Source organism: Conger conger, chromosome 10, assembly GCF_963514075.1.
Source record: "Conger conger chromosome 10, fConCon1.1, whole genome shotgun sequence".
NCBI classification, from domain to species: Eukaryota; Metazoa; Chordata; class Actinopteri; order Anguilliformes; family Congridae; genus Conger; species Conger conger.
Window position 1 is genome coordinate 26,103,962 of NC_083769.1, and position 14,789 is coordinate 26,118,750.

A 14,789-nucleotide genomic window follows, 5' to 3' on the forward strand; every position below is an offset into this window, starting at 1 on the left:
CCACTAGGTGGCCACCTTGACATGCTTTGGCACACTTCAGTACAAAGTGACGTTTCAAATGCAAAGCTCCCTATCCCTTTCACTCTCTCTTTTTCTCAAATCGCCTTTTTGGCATGACATAGTTTCAGATTCATATTACCAATGCATTACAATCAATCATAACAACAACCACAATAAAAGTAATAACAACAATAAATATATTTCTTTGTACAATGTACAATGACCATGGATACCCTAAAATGGAGGGACTTTAAGCAGTAGTAAAAAAAGAAGTAATTCCTACACGGATCCCCGGACATGTTTTGAACTGCCCTTCATGCGTATTTTACTAGTTGTGTATTTGATGCTTTAACCTGTGGAAGAACCTTTGGATTAAAAGCATCGGCCAAATAACTAAAATGTAAATATAAATGTAAAATATGGATGTACATACCCTCAAATTAAAGGTGACAGGATGCACTCGTTCAATAAAGTATATAAATTAATATCAAATATAAGTTGAAATAAAGAAATCTATTTTGTGATTTCTAATATTTTTTATGGCACAACCAAAACACACATTGTTTGAATCTGTATAGTGAGTCATGCACCGCTTTTTTTGCCAGGAAATGAGGCAGGTTTTAGGATTTTTATATAATTGTTCTTCAAAATCTGAAAATAAGTCAAACAGCACAGTTTTCATGAAAAAATAAAATAAAATTCATTAAAGTAGATTTCATTAAAAGGAAGGTGCATACAAGCCAATACATAGTGAGCTAAACAATGCATATGTCCTTTTAAGAACAATTAAACTATTGCTCAAACATACTGTATTATATAAATGTGTAGACAACAACTCTCATTCTGTGTATGCCAATGTCATCCACAACAACCGCTTCTTCTGGCATTGAATGGAGGACAGAATTTGCTCCATCTGCACAGCATTGTAAGATATACTTTATTGAACCACATGGAGTAATTTGTCCTCTATAATTTGACATGTTTTCAATTACATGGCACATACAAAAACAATTCTTTAATTGCCATTTCAGGGAACAATAATGTATGGGACAAATGGCTTCATATGTGTTTCTGATTAGCCAGGTGAGTTCAATTGCTTATTTAGTGCAGGTGTAAGAGAGCTTTCAGCTTTTTTGTTCTCGAACTTTGAGGCAGTGAAATTAGACAAAACAGTGAGAGACATAGGCCAAACTATAGGCTTACAAAATCAAAAGTTTTGAACATCATTAAAAATACAGCACTAGTGAGCTCAGTAATCGCAAAGGGGTCTGATAGGCCAAGGAAGACCTCTACAGTTGATGACTGGAGATGTCTCACCACAATGAAGAACAAAAAACAGCTGTGGATTTGTCTACCATCTGCAGAAGACTTCACAAGCAGAACTACAGAGGCTACACCAAATCACCCACCCCCTAAACGGTAAAACATGTTGGTGGGGATCTCATGGTTTGGGCTTGTTTGGCTGCCACAGATACTGGCTCATCGTCTGAATTTATGATGTAACTGCTCATAGCAGCAGCAGAATGAATTCTATGTATAAGTGTCAGCTCATGTTCTACCAAATGCCTCCAAACTCATCGGACGACAACGTGTCGTCCTTGTGTATGCTCAAGGGATAATTACGCGTGCTTGTATCTGTTTGTTCGTCAGCAGATAGATAGTTATTTTTGCCCAGTATATGATAAAAATGTTTTTCTTTAGAGATGATTCCACAGGAACATGAAGGATATGTACATGGCTAGAATGTAGAAAGTCATAAGCATATCGTTTTGACATAAAACGCAGAGCATAAAACGCAGAGTATATTGCTGTTTTCTTTCAGAGAAAAGCACTGTTAGGTATTGAGATTTTTTTTCCATGCTACATGAAACAAAGAGAGCCTGATCACAGCGGTCCTTCTACTCAGAGTGGATTATTTACTCAACAATTTGGATTGTTGAGTGCTACATCCTATAGCAGGGCAATGATCCCAAACATTGTTGAAGCAGGAATTATTTTATTCATTTACTGAACATTTATACTGTATGTCGAAAAAATTATAGCACCCTGAAATGGAGGCTTATGTGTAAAAAGTGCAGAAATGTCTACATGGTGAAAGTGTACAAATACCCTTAAATGAATTGCTAATGTGAAAAAAAAGCATGTGCTGAATTGACAACATCAATAGCAAACTGAATAATAGCTTATACAAATGCACATTGTCTAAATACTTAACTGGTATACACAGTGGAGATAAGCTTTTGTCGTGGTAAGCTTTTAGGGTGCAGGCCTTAGTTCTCCCATTTGAATAGGGTGTAGGTGTATAGGCAAGCACTGGGGTGGCAGCCCAAATCAGCTGCTGGTGCAGATTTCTCTTCCGGGTGGAGCTCTGCTGTACCTATGCACCAGGCACAGAGCAGTCAGCAGAGATACGAAGAGCAGCCAGCGGAGGACCTCGTACCACACTGGCATCTGCGACCTTGTCCTGGAAGAGAGGGCATATCAATTCATAATTTTAATGACTTTATATGTAATAAAAGCCTAAAGGGATTTCAGCTGTACATTGTAATGTCAAATTATTGATAATAATGAAGAAATATATTTAGTAATTTTCATATCCTTGTTATGTTGAGTACACACACTCAGGGAGATGGAGGAACTAACTCTTAATTTGGGTATTCATGTGGTTTAAGATGAATTAATTAACTCATTTGAGGGTTTTTTTTAGTAAGAAAGTCCCTTGTCAATGGCTGAAAGATGAGCTGTATAGGTTTCATTTTCTTTCCATCTCCATTTCCTCTCCATCTGCACCCTACCCCCCACCAACTCCTCCACGCCCGCCTGCGCTCTGACCGCATGCCTACATCTCTGTGACAGAAAATGAAAGGTGCTGTGGTGGTCGTGCTGAGGACATGCACTGACAGGAGTCTTAGTGCTGCTACACAAGTACACACAGTTTCCACTGCATTCTCACGTAAGAACAGTTCCTTTTGATAGTGCGCAACATTGACACATACCCAAGTACAATGGTTTTCACACCTCTCCTTGGATACTTTCAGTATTTCTCAATCTCAAGCAACTCAAGGGCTTGGTCAATGCTTGAGGCGAAACACATCAAATACCTGGATTTGTCTGGGGATATCCGAGGAGAGGTTTTGGAACCACTGCTTTAGTAATACTGATGCAACACAACATCCAAGTATTGTTGACACATGCTCTAAGTTATATTTGCAATGTGGCCGTCTGTAAGGGTTTTCCTTTGGGCCCTCACCTTATGGAGACATTGAGCTCCTTATTGTGACTGACAGGTGTTGACTGATTGACAACGCGTCTGTATTCTGTGGTGTCCAGTGGCAAGGCAGTGCTGGTTCTCAGTCTGTCCCAGCAGTCGTACTGGTGCTCACCTAAATATGAGTGGTCACACATTCATCATGTCTTTAAAGGCAAGTCATGTCTTTTCGGGAGAATGTTTTTTTTTAAGTTTAATTTTATACATTGTATATGGACATAATCGATAAAATTCTTTAATTATAAAATAATTTTCAGTGGATTTAGTTACTCTTCATTTTTCGGTTTCAATGTATTGAATAACTGGATATACTCGGTAATTTACTGAGGGATTTTATATACATATGCTGTAAGTACACTTTTTTTGTTGTTGCTACTTGTCCACATAAAATACCTTAATTCATTATCCTAACCCGCTTATCCTGAACAGGGTCACAGGGGGGCTGGTGCCTATCCCAGCATACATTGGGCGAAAGGCAGGAATACACCCTGGACAAGTCGCCAGTCCATCGCAGGGCACACACACCATTCACTCACACACTCATACCTACGGGCAATCCAATCAGCCTAACCTGCATGTCTTTGGACTGTGGGAGGAAACCGGAGTACCCGGAGGAAACCCACGCAGACACAGGGAGAACATGCAAACTCCGCACAGAGAGGCCTCGGCCGACGGGGATTTGAACCCAGGACCTCCTTGCTGTGAGGCTGCAGTGCTACCCACTGCACCATCCATGCCACCCACTGCACCACCCGTGCCACCCTCGCATAAAATATAAATGACAAAATATATTTAACCCCTTAAAATATATAATATATTTTACCCATGGCTGGGCAAGTATTTTCTTTTGCATTCATTCCTTTTGTCAGCCTGCAATTTGTAATCACTACGGTAACAGGATGTACCGTTTGAAAGCATTAAAACTCACGGTTCTACCTGTATAGCATATTTTAACATGCCATTACTTTAGCAACAGTTCCTTTTTTTGTAACATGTGGGTGGTAAAACAAGTGTGGGGGGACCTCACCTTCTCTGCATTTAGAAAACCCACATACTGCAAGAAATAAGGTCATTGTCCTTTTCACAACTAGTGTACAGCGGACCAAAGGCATAATAGTTTCTCATTCTAAAAATGTGCTAACTCAGAAAAACGTTGATAGAATGTCTATTGTTTACTTAGAATTTATCTGGAGGAATTATCATTGTTGTCCGTTTCTCTGTTGTATACTCCTACAAAGGTACTTGTACATAGAAATGCTATTATCTATGTTTTTATAGGCTCTCTTGAACACTAACGAGCCCAATACAACTGTCTCTGACTAGTATTTGTAATTTAGTTGCAGAAATGTGTTACCCCCCTCCGTGTGTAAGAAAAGTATCAGTATCAGTGTCAGTATGATTTCAGCTCATGAAATAACCGACTTCGGGCATGTTATTGAAGTGACGACTAAAAATAATTATAGCTAATACCATTACGTTTCCAACCGTATATAATTTGTTAGGCTTGCATCGCCTGTGTAAGAAAAGTGAAGCATTTTCAAGACAAATTTTCAAGATTTTATGCCCACAAAGGTTGATGTTTTACAACAAAAAAAATATTTTGCAATCCCTGTGTTTAAATAGAGGGCCTTCGGAGGAGATCCAAGGAATCTCTTGTCTGAGTGAATATTTCTGAGGAAGACAATGAAAACACTGTTGACAACACAATAGAGGGCATTTTCATTGACGTGACCCCATTTTATATCGGTGAGCATCTAAATTAATTCTCAAAATATTTCATTATTTTTCAGTATGCTTATAAATAAGGTGCCAGCCTGCTTTTGAATAATAAATAGCATGTGAAATTATGGAATGTGTTTGACTTGTTGATGAGGGTTGAGTATTTGACAAAAACCAATGGACCGCAAAGAATATATTCCTATACAAGATGGTATTTTTGCGATTATTGTATTTATTTTTTATGATCTTCCCGCCATGTTGCTATCTGAGGAAAAAACTGCCTAGACATCCATTAGATAAAGCAATGCAGAATGCTCATTACAGGTGATATTGTCCTCAAACTTGAAAGGGGATTTGTCCAGTGTTGTAACTGTGTTCATAAGCACACAAGCCACAGCTGAAATAATCTGTATCCAGTCAAATACAGAAAATCTTTTCAGTGAGAAAACAATCTTCCACTTTCACTGTGTTTGAGCTTCTGCCTATATTTAAAAATAGTAACTATTTTACCCAATAACTCATTTACCAGCTATTTTGGTAAAGAAGCACCATGTTAAATTCTGTAGCTATATCAATAAGTTAAGTTGGAAAAATGTTGTGGCTGTTAAAACATCTAAATCTAAGTTGTGTCTGATCATTGTTTCATGTATTTTATGAAACTGCAGTAGTTGTAGAAGCTAAATATCGTATTATCTCAAAATATTCCAGCCAAAATCGCCCTTGTCTCCCCTTAAGAAAATAATTAGACACCCACTGCCATCCTAGAGTTAGAGTTCTACAGCTGAACATGTTAAGATGCTAAAGTAGTAAAGCTGCTTCATTGTAGAGCTGAGAGTTTGCTGTGTATGTCGGTCACAAGACCTCAGAGGTGGCACAGTTCAGACCAGAAGCTGGCATGCATGACTCACCCTGGACAGTGAGGATGTAGACGCAGTCCTCCTCTGCAGGCCGCAGGAGCAGCACAGACACAGACGGGCTGCGTTTGCTGCTCACGCTGTTGCTGGCACTGCAGTAGTACTCCTCCCCATCTCCAACAAAGCCGCAGTGCAGCTGCAGGTCTGCCATGACCCGCAGCGAGATGTCCCTGGACCCCCCAGTCTTGTACCAGCCATAGCGTACATTTGTGCCCTGGTCACTCACACACCGGACCGTGACAGACCGGCCCCAGCACGTCTCTGGCACAGGGCTCAGGAACCGCAGGTGAGGCTGAGATACAGCCACTAAAAATAAATCATCAAAGAAAATATTTTCCATGTCCCATCTATGAAGCGGTCAGTTATATTTTCCTTTGAAAGTGCATGTGATGCTAATCTAGCATGCAACACTAAAATCTGCACAGGAAACAACAAGAAACATATAAATAGCAAATGACTGAAACAAGCACATGATGTGAGTCTGTAAGCTGTGTTAGCCTAAATGCTATTAAAGGGTTTGCCTTTCTGTTATCTGTTTTCTGTTATCTGTTTCTTTGTTTTATTTTTCCACTTGGGAAATTTCCACAAACAAAGCAATGTACCGGGTCAGTGAGCGGTGAGTACACTAACGTGTGTCTTCAAAAATGCATGCTGCCAAGCTGCCAATGTATGCAGGGACAGCAAAATACTGTAAAACCCTCTTACCTTCAGACACTGTTATGCTGATCGGACACATTATATCTGCATATATTTTATCAATTCCAACCCAGTAGTGTCCCGTGTCTGCAAATTGAAGGTCTTTCATTATCACAACCAAGCCCCTTTTTTGTAGATCACGCATCTCAATGCGACCCTTCAGCTCCTTTTTGACGTAACCCTCGGTGTCCTTAATAATTTCACAGGTAGACCTGGACTCCCCAAGACACCAGTACTTCTTAGAGAACAGGAAATGCTTTGTTTCATAACTACAGACCAGTGTAAAACGACCCCCAATCACATCCTGGACCTTTTTTGGGTTACATTGCAGCTGGACACTGCCTGGAAAAGAAAGATGCATTGGAGAACAGGCATGAACAAAACTATGGCTGTATTCAATCAATATTTGTTTTTATTTTACTTTTTACACTTACACTTGTACACATTAAATAAATAAAAAACATTTGAAAAGAGATCTTGATTAACAGTTGACTTTCTTCCATCAATAACTCATGATTTGTGAATAGTTCATTAAAATACAGTATATTGGAGGTGAACATACAAATAGCAAATCCTTTAAAAGTACAGCATATGTATATACATCCACATTGAAATATACAATAGAAGTTAAATTAAATATAAACAAAACAAGACAAAATGATGTTTTTAGATCAAAAATGCTTACTTTGCAGGAACAAAAGGAAACAAAGTACACACAGAAAGCAGTGCACAGCCATCAATTGCATGCAAAGCTGATATGATACAGGATGTTGTCTGACAGTGGACTGTGGTTTTACTTCTCCCCCCTGGTACAGACCATTGCACACAATGGCTTCAGGAAGTATTCAGACCCTTTCACTTTTGGCAAACTACTGTGTTGTATATTTCATAATTTAATGGATAAATTAGCATTTTTATCCATCAATCTACACTCAATAGTCTATAATGACAAAGTGAAAACATGTTTTTAGATTTTACGGCAAATTTCTTAAAAATTTATATAAGTATTCAGATCCTTCGCTGTGGCACTCCAAATTGTGGTGCCGTGTTTTTAATTATTCTTTTAATTATGTGTCTAAAACTTGGAATCCACCTGTGGTTGATTGGACATAGTTTAGAAAGGCACACACCTGTGTATATAAACCACAGCCATGAAGTCCAAGGAACTCTCTGAAGACCGTGATAAGAATGTGGGTGAGGCAAACCACTTCTAACGCTTTGATTATTCCCAGGAGCACAGTGGCCTCAATAATTGTGAAAAGTTTAGAACCACCAGGACTCTTCTTAAAGTTGGCTTTCTGGCCAAACTGAATAACCTGAAGGGCCTTTGATCAGGGAAGTGACCAAGAACCCACAGTACATTTACATTTACATTTTTTGTCATTTGGCAGACGCTTTTAATCCAAAGTGACTTACAAGTGCATAGGTTCTTCCACAAGTTAAAGCATTACATCCATAACTAGTGAAATGCGCATAAAGTGTTGTTCTAAACATACAGTCATCATAAGTCCAATTTTCTTTTTTTTTGGGGGGGGGGGGGGGGGTTAGACAAGAGGGATAGGGATATCAGAAACGGGGGCAGGGGAAATCAGGAGGGAGGACTAAGGTACAGTTTGAAAAGGTGTGTTTGCATCGAAATAGGGGGAGGGATTCTGCTGTCCTGACAGTGGTAGGCAAGAGGAACCAGAACGGAAAACAGGCGTGAACGTGCAGCTCGACCGCCAGGTGCTCGTAGTGAGGGAACCATAAGGCAACCAGAGCTGGCAGACCGGAGTGGTCTAGCTGGGGAAAAGGGAGTGATTAAGGATTGTATGTAAGGTGGGGCAGCCCCCTTAGCAGCCTGAAATGCCAACACTAGGACCTTGAATCAGATGCGTGCGGCAATAGGAAGCCAGTGGAGGCCAATGAGGAGCGGGGTGACATGAGCCGACCTGGGCTGACTGGTGATCAGGTGGGCTGCAGCATTCTGGACCAGCTGGAGGGGCTTGATGGCACAAGTTGGGAGACCGGCTAGGAGGGAGTTGCAGTAATCCAGGCAGGAAATGACGAACGCCTAGACTAGGAGCTGGGTGGCTTTCTCCGTCAGGAGATGACGGATGCAGCGTATATTGTAGAGGAAGAACCTGCAGGTTCTGGCAGTGGAGGATACTTGTGGAGCCAGGATGAGGCAGTTATCAAGAGTCACCCCAAGATTCTTTGCCGTATGGGAGGAAAGAGCTTTGTAAGTCCTCTGCAGAGATGGGAGAACCTGCCGGAAGGACGAGCATCTCAGCAGCACTCCATAAATCAGGCCTTTACAAAGTCTAACATCAACCACCAACCTTTCATCTTCATGTAATCACATTTGTGCAACTAGGTATGTGAATCCTTACTTGCATATTTTACTGTATTTTCAATGAGAGGCCACTAGGTGGCCACCTTTGCATGCTTTGGCAGTGACATTTGGTAAGAAGCTGAAATCTTTTGTGAGCATGTGTCAGCTTTCACTCTGTTCCTTTCGCTTTCTCTCTCAAATTCAAAATGCCTTTATGGCATGACGTAGTTTAAATTTCATATTATCCGGGCATTACATTTTACAAAAAACAATAATAAACAACAATAAAAGTCACAATAGCAATGCATAGTATAACACATAAATATGAAACTCTCTCTCAAACACACAGACACACACATACGCATTTGAAAAATTAAAACATCAGACATTTCTATGCATCAAATTCATGAGTACGCCTCAAGAGCACAATGTTTTTAGTCAGTTGATTGTGTTAACATGCAGAACAATGCTGATTTAATGGAAGTGTAGTGGGATTAATGTATAATGTTTTGTAGACTTTTTGAGACCGAATTGAGACTGGCACTGGGGGGCGAGAGGGATTAGTCACAGATTTTGGGGGCAGAAATTCATGGCACAGTGTGTTTTGGCTCTGTAATCCAACACATTAGATTTGAAATGGGTTTACAGTGCAGACCGTATTTCGGTCTTCTGTGATCTGTAATCGATATTCTGTGATCTGTGCAAGAATTACAGGCTTTATTTCATACTTATACCATGACTTGGATAAAAACTCAATTCTGATTGAGTTTTTAAGCTCATAGGCACGGTCATGTATATATACACGAGCTTCCGAGCATAGAAATGTCTGATGTATATATATACTGTGAGAAATTAATTAGGTAGTAGACTTATTTTTTCAACTTATTGGTATTAAGCTGCTGTAGCCTATCCACTTAGAGTGTTCTGTGTGTTGTGTGTTCAGAGATGCTCTGCATACCACAGTTGGTTATGTATGTGGTTATTTTGTTACTGTCACCTTTCTGCCAGTTTAACCGTTCTCCTCTGACCTCTCACAATTTTTGCCCGCAGAACTACTGCACACTACTTGATTTTTCTTTTTCGCACCTTTCCCTGCAAACACTAGAGACTGTTGTGCGTGAAAATCACAGGAGATCAACCGTTTCTGAGATACTCAATCCACCCTGTCTGCCACCAACAATCATTCCACGGTCAAAGTCACATTTCTTCCCAATTCTGACATTACAGCTGAACCCCTTGACCATGCCTGCATGCTTTTATGCATTTAGATGCTGCCACATGATTGATTGGCTGATTTGCATTAACAAGCTGGTGTAGAGGTCTACCTAATAAAGAGGTCACTGAGCGTAGATCCAACATTGTGGTGACCTTGTGGCAACCTTTAGTCCCATGACAGCTGGCATTACATTACATTAATGGCATTTGGTAGACGCTCTTATCCAGAGCGACGTACAACAAAGTGCATACCCATAACCAGGGATAAGTGCGCTGAAAGACCCTAGAGGGAAGTACAATTTCAACTGCTACCTGTACAACAACGACCAAGGACCAGGGCCTATTTGTTTTTTGTTTTTGTTTTTTTAAACAAACAAATAAACAAACAAACAACCAAACAAAAGTGACCAAACTTAACTAGCCAAACACTGCTTACCTAGCCAAACTAAAAATACCGATACACAAAAAAGTAAATTACAGAAAGACAACAATTAAGGTTCAGGTTCACAGGGAGGTAGGGAGGGATGGGGAGAGGTGCTGCTTGAAGAGGTGCGTCTTCAGTTTGCGCTTGAAGGTGGGGAGAGATTCTACAGTTCTGAACTCAACGGGGAGTTCGTTCCACCACCGTGGAGCCAGAACAGACAGTCGTCGTGAGCGTGAGGTGGAAGTTCGGAGAGGGGGAGGTGCCAAGCGGCCTGTGGAGGCTGAACGAAGAGGTCTGGCAGAGGTGTAGAGTCTGATGATTTTTTGTAGGGAAGCTGGGGAAGACCCCTTAACTGCTTGGAAGGCTAGCACCAAAAAGCTGTAACTCGCTCTGGCACTTTCTGAGTACCATTAAAGTCTGACAGGTTTGTGAATGCATAAAAAACCCATCCCATTTCTTGGCTACCTTTTCTGCTGGTCCGTTTCTCCAGAGATCCTCTTTTGAGCTTCTAGTTCAGCTTTGCTGTAGCTCACTCCTCTGCTATAGCCATCTTCCCTCCTAGATGACTTTCACATTTCTCCGCCAAACTAATTACATCATACTCCCTCATCGCATCATTAAAAATAGTCACTTGACATTGGACAACCACATTCACAGGCATGTTTCCCAGCAATCTTTTTATATCAGAAAAGAGGAAAAAACTGATTTCAAAGAATGTAGCCTACCACAAATAATTTCATTTCTAGTGTTTGCAATAGGCTACATTCTCTGAAAATTATTTGTCATGTTCAGAGGATATTGACATACAAGTTAGTAGATGTAGCCATGAAGCAGAAATGTGTATCCATGCCCATGTGCATGGACACACACACACATGCAAGCACGCACACGGACACAAGCATACTGTACACACACACACACACACCCCACTGAATTCTCACACCACTGAAGCACCTCCCGCATGCCCCCCATGCCTGCAACATACACTCACTGAGTAATCTAGTAGGTAGACCTGTACACCAGCTTGTTAATCAACCAATCATCAATTTCCGTTGCTGGTCAAATGACCATATTTACAGTACTGTGCAGAACTCTTAGGCACCCTAGACTTTATTATATATATGTTTCATTTTTTGGTGTGTGTTAGTATAAAAGAACACATTTGAGGGTTCCAAATATTCATTTTCCCAAAAGATGTAATTTTACAGAGACATTTGAGGAATTGTCTACTTTTTGCAAAAAAACTTGATCAAAGCTGTCTGAGATCAGAAGCAAGGAGCCAACCAAAGTCTGCAGAAGAACTGTGGTAAGTGCTCCAACTTGCTTGGAACAACCTCCCCACTGATTGTCTCATAGAACTGCAGGACAGCGTTGGCTATCTCAGAGAAGTGATGCAGTTTTAAGGGTGGTCACAAAAAATATTGATTAGATTCAGTTTTTAACTATTCCGCCAAATTACTAAAATGTAATGTACGTTTATTTAGGACCTTTTATTGAATTATTTTTGAAAGAATCTTATGTGTACAGAATGTTATACAGGCGCCTAAGACTTTTGCACAATACTGTATATAAAAGCTGAAAATAACAGACACTTTGTTTTGCTTTTTACTGCAGGATAAGTCTTTGGGAATGCAGTTGCTATTACTCCTGGCAACTAAGCAGGCATTTCTTCTTTTTTCATAGTTGAATATTGCTTTCCAGGTAATTGGATTTTCACAAGATATTATCCTCAACAGTGAAGAAAGAGTCAGTAAATTATAGTGTGAATGTACAGTAAGTGGTAAACAAACTCTCAGCTGGATTTGTGTATACTGCACACTAAATCCTCTCATGCCAGAACAAAATAAAAAATGGCTATGCATCTCCATTCTTCTTCACTGCTAGATATGTAATGTGTGTTTCTTCACACTTCGGAGGAATATTTAGTTTACTTGTAATCTTCTGATGAATCATATGTCAAGCTAAATATTTTGGTTTCTATTCTCAACACAAAGAGACTGCCTAAGGAAGGAAATGACCAGAGAGAACTTGAACATAGCCTCTATGAGAGCTGACAGGAAGTACTGTTGAAATACCTCATTTTCACACTTCATTATTTGTTGTGAGCACATTGCTTTTACCCACTGATGGAATGGACATCGTTTTATGGCACATGCCAAGATCGAACATACCTGCAATGCAGGGGCAACATTGCTGCATTGTAGCACTGTTATGGTCATGTTGCATGCCTTCCCTTGTTATGCTTTAGAGATGGTGAAAGAGTGAAAGGGAAAAAAGGGAGAGAGATACTGGCTTCATTCTCTTGTTGCTAGACTATTTGCCTGGTCAGTATGTGCCACAACTAACTGGGATTCATCTGGAGGAAATGAGAATGATCTTGGCCATCCCACCTTACTGAGGAGGGTGGATCCCATCCCACATTAGTGAGGAGAGTGGATCCCATCCCAAGTTACTGAGGAGGGAGGATCCCATCCCACATTAGTGAGGAGGGAGGAGCCTATCACACCTTACTGAGGGGGGAGGAGCCAATCCCACATTAGTGAGGAGGGAGGAGCCTATCACACCTTACTGAGGGGGGAGGAGCCCATCCCACATTACTGAGGAGGGTGGATCCCATCCCACATTACTGAGGAGGGAGGATCAGCAGTTTGACTGTGACGAGTGGAATGCCAGTGAGGGGAGGGACCCGTCCAAACTGGTTTGGGCCCTGTAACCTCCCTCCCTCCTTCCCTCCTCTGCTGAATGCCTCTTAACTGGCTGAGCAGTCTCCAGTGTATGTGCAGTTGTTTGTTCTCAGCACAGCTGCACAAGCCTCAGTCACGCACACACACACACACACACACACACACACACCTGCATGCACATGTGCACACACGCACCTGCACCTGCACACGCACATGCATACATACCCACACACACACACACCACTGAGTTCTCGCACCACTAAAGCACCTCCCCCAAACTGGGCAGTCTTTAGGACCCAGCGAAGCAGAAGACAGGGAAGAAGCGGGGGCGCGATATTTTTAATCTGACCACAGAAGCTGTTAGTTGCAACTTCCTTTAAGACCGCTCATAGCATGCTTAAATCACACTGACTCTCAGTTCAAGGTTGTGGACTGCCAGCCCCACCGGTAGTGGCCTCAATGTCCTGACATGACCAGCAGTGTCGGCCTTGGACCACCAACTCGCGCCTCAGGATGCACCACCAAGCCCAGGATCTGAAGGGCTTCCTGGCCCAGATCACCAGCAAGGAGGCAGAGTCAGAGGAGGCAGAGGGGGGCTTCGCCGGAGAGTTCTCTGTGAGTTCTCACTGCTCTCTATGCTCTCTGGTGCTAGCTGCCTACCACCAGGCTTTAACTCACGTGAGGGTTCCCTCTCCCTCTCTCTCTCTGTTTCTCTCTCTCTGTTGCCGGCCTGAAAGTGGGGCAGTCTTGCACTTTTTTTCTCTTCTCTCCAGATAGCAGATGATTAAGGGCTCCTAGCCTTCAGCGTTGTCATGAGTATTGTGAGACTGGAGGCGATTAAGGATCGGAAAGTATGACATATGCACATGCGTCCCATGTCTGAACGTGCGACACATATATTTCAGTTTCCTGATGGCCTTCTTTACTGATGTTGACACTACTTTGGTCCTCATGTTCAAAGACAACCGTAACAGACTCCAAATGCAAATGAAATGGCGAGAATAAAGTCTAGAACGTTTGTAGCTTTCTTGTGCATGAACACACAGCTGGCCAAGAAAGCTGAGCAGCCAATTGACAAACTACTGTTTGTGGGGGAAATATGTATAAAAGGGGCTATAAGGTTGCCTGATATGGTCTGCACCTTAAACCTCCTATTATGTTTGGGGTCAGTTTGACCAAATTCAGTGTTTGACATGCAATAAACACAATCCTTGTCTTCAAAAGTCCTACACCAACTTTGCATGTGTTGTATGGGCTTATTTTGACCCTCTGTAACTGTATAAAATGTAAGAAAATATACAACCACTTTCATTTTTATCCCAGATTTATTTGTGATTTGATGATTTGGTGGCACTTTCCCATACAGGTGCCAAACTTTCCCTTCCTCTACCTCAGGCTCTAAAATGAGATGTTTCTCACAGATGTTTCATATTTATGGATGAAAGGCTAGTTATTTGGGAGACAATAACAATGTTTGGGGTCAATTTGACTGTCCAAATAAATAAGGACGGCCCTGTATGTATACAATATGTACGTGTATACATATACACACTCA

The 14,789-nt window shown here is 41.3% G+C and overlaps 2 protein-coding genes across 6 annotated transcripts in view; one reads left to right on the plus strand and one right to left on the minus strand.

The window, feature by feature from the left end:
• Window positions 1-1,816: 1,816 nt before the first annotated feature.
• LOC133139346 (polymeric immunoglobulin receptor-like) lies at window positions 1,817-7,348 on the minus strand. Its single transcript, XM_061258812.1, has 5 exons — window positions 7,283-7,348; window positions 6,607-6,939; window positions 5,896-6,207; window positions 3,251-3,383; window positions 1,817-2,464 (listed from the first exon to the last, which is right to left on the minus strand). Exons 1-5 carry the CDS (start codon window positions 7,341-7,343, stop codon window positions 2,332-2,334), a joined length of 972 nt encoding a protein of 323 aa, XP_061114796.1. The 5' UTR covers window positions 7,344-7,348; the 3' UTR covers window positions 1,817-2,331.
• A 6,085-nt stretch (window positions 7,349-13,433) lies between these two features.
• The window catches only part of ptpn22 (protein tyrosine phosphatase non-receptor type 22), a 29,997-nt gene continuing 28,641 nt past the window's right edge, over window positions 13,434-14,789 (plus strand). For 2 of the 5 annotated variants that reach the window (XR_009709701.1, XR_009709702.1), the window contains exon 1: window positions 13,434-13,849. Coding sequence is in view for 3 of the 5 variants with exons in the window: in XM_061256843.1 (XP_061112827.1) it covers window positions 13,748-13,849 (102 nt within the window). In the remaining 2 variants the exon portion in view is untranslated. The remainder of the gene's footprint in view (window positions 13,850-14,789) is intronic. The other 3 variants (XM_061256843.1, XM_061256844.1, XM_061256842.1) reach the window with 3 other exon arrangements.

Coding starts and splice junctions, on each gene's coding strand:
- LOC133139346 (XM_061258812.1), bottom strand. CDS start 7,343: ATGCAATTGATGGCTGTGCACTGCTTTCTGTGTGTACTTTGTTTCCTT. Junction 6,940..7,282: donor TTTCCTTTTGTTCCTGCAAA/GTAAGCATTTTT, acceptor TTTCTTTTCCAG/GCAGTGTCCAGCTGCAATGT. Junction 6,208..6,606: donor CAGCATAACAGTGTCTGAAG/GTAAGAGGGTTT, acceptor ATTTATTTTTAG/TGGCTGTATCTCAGCCTCAC.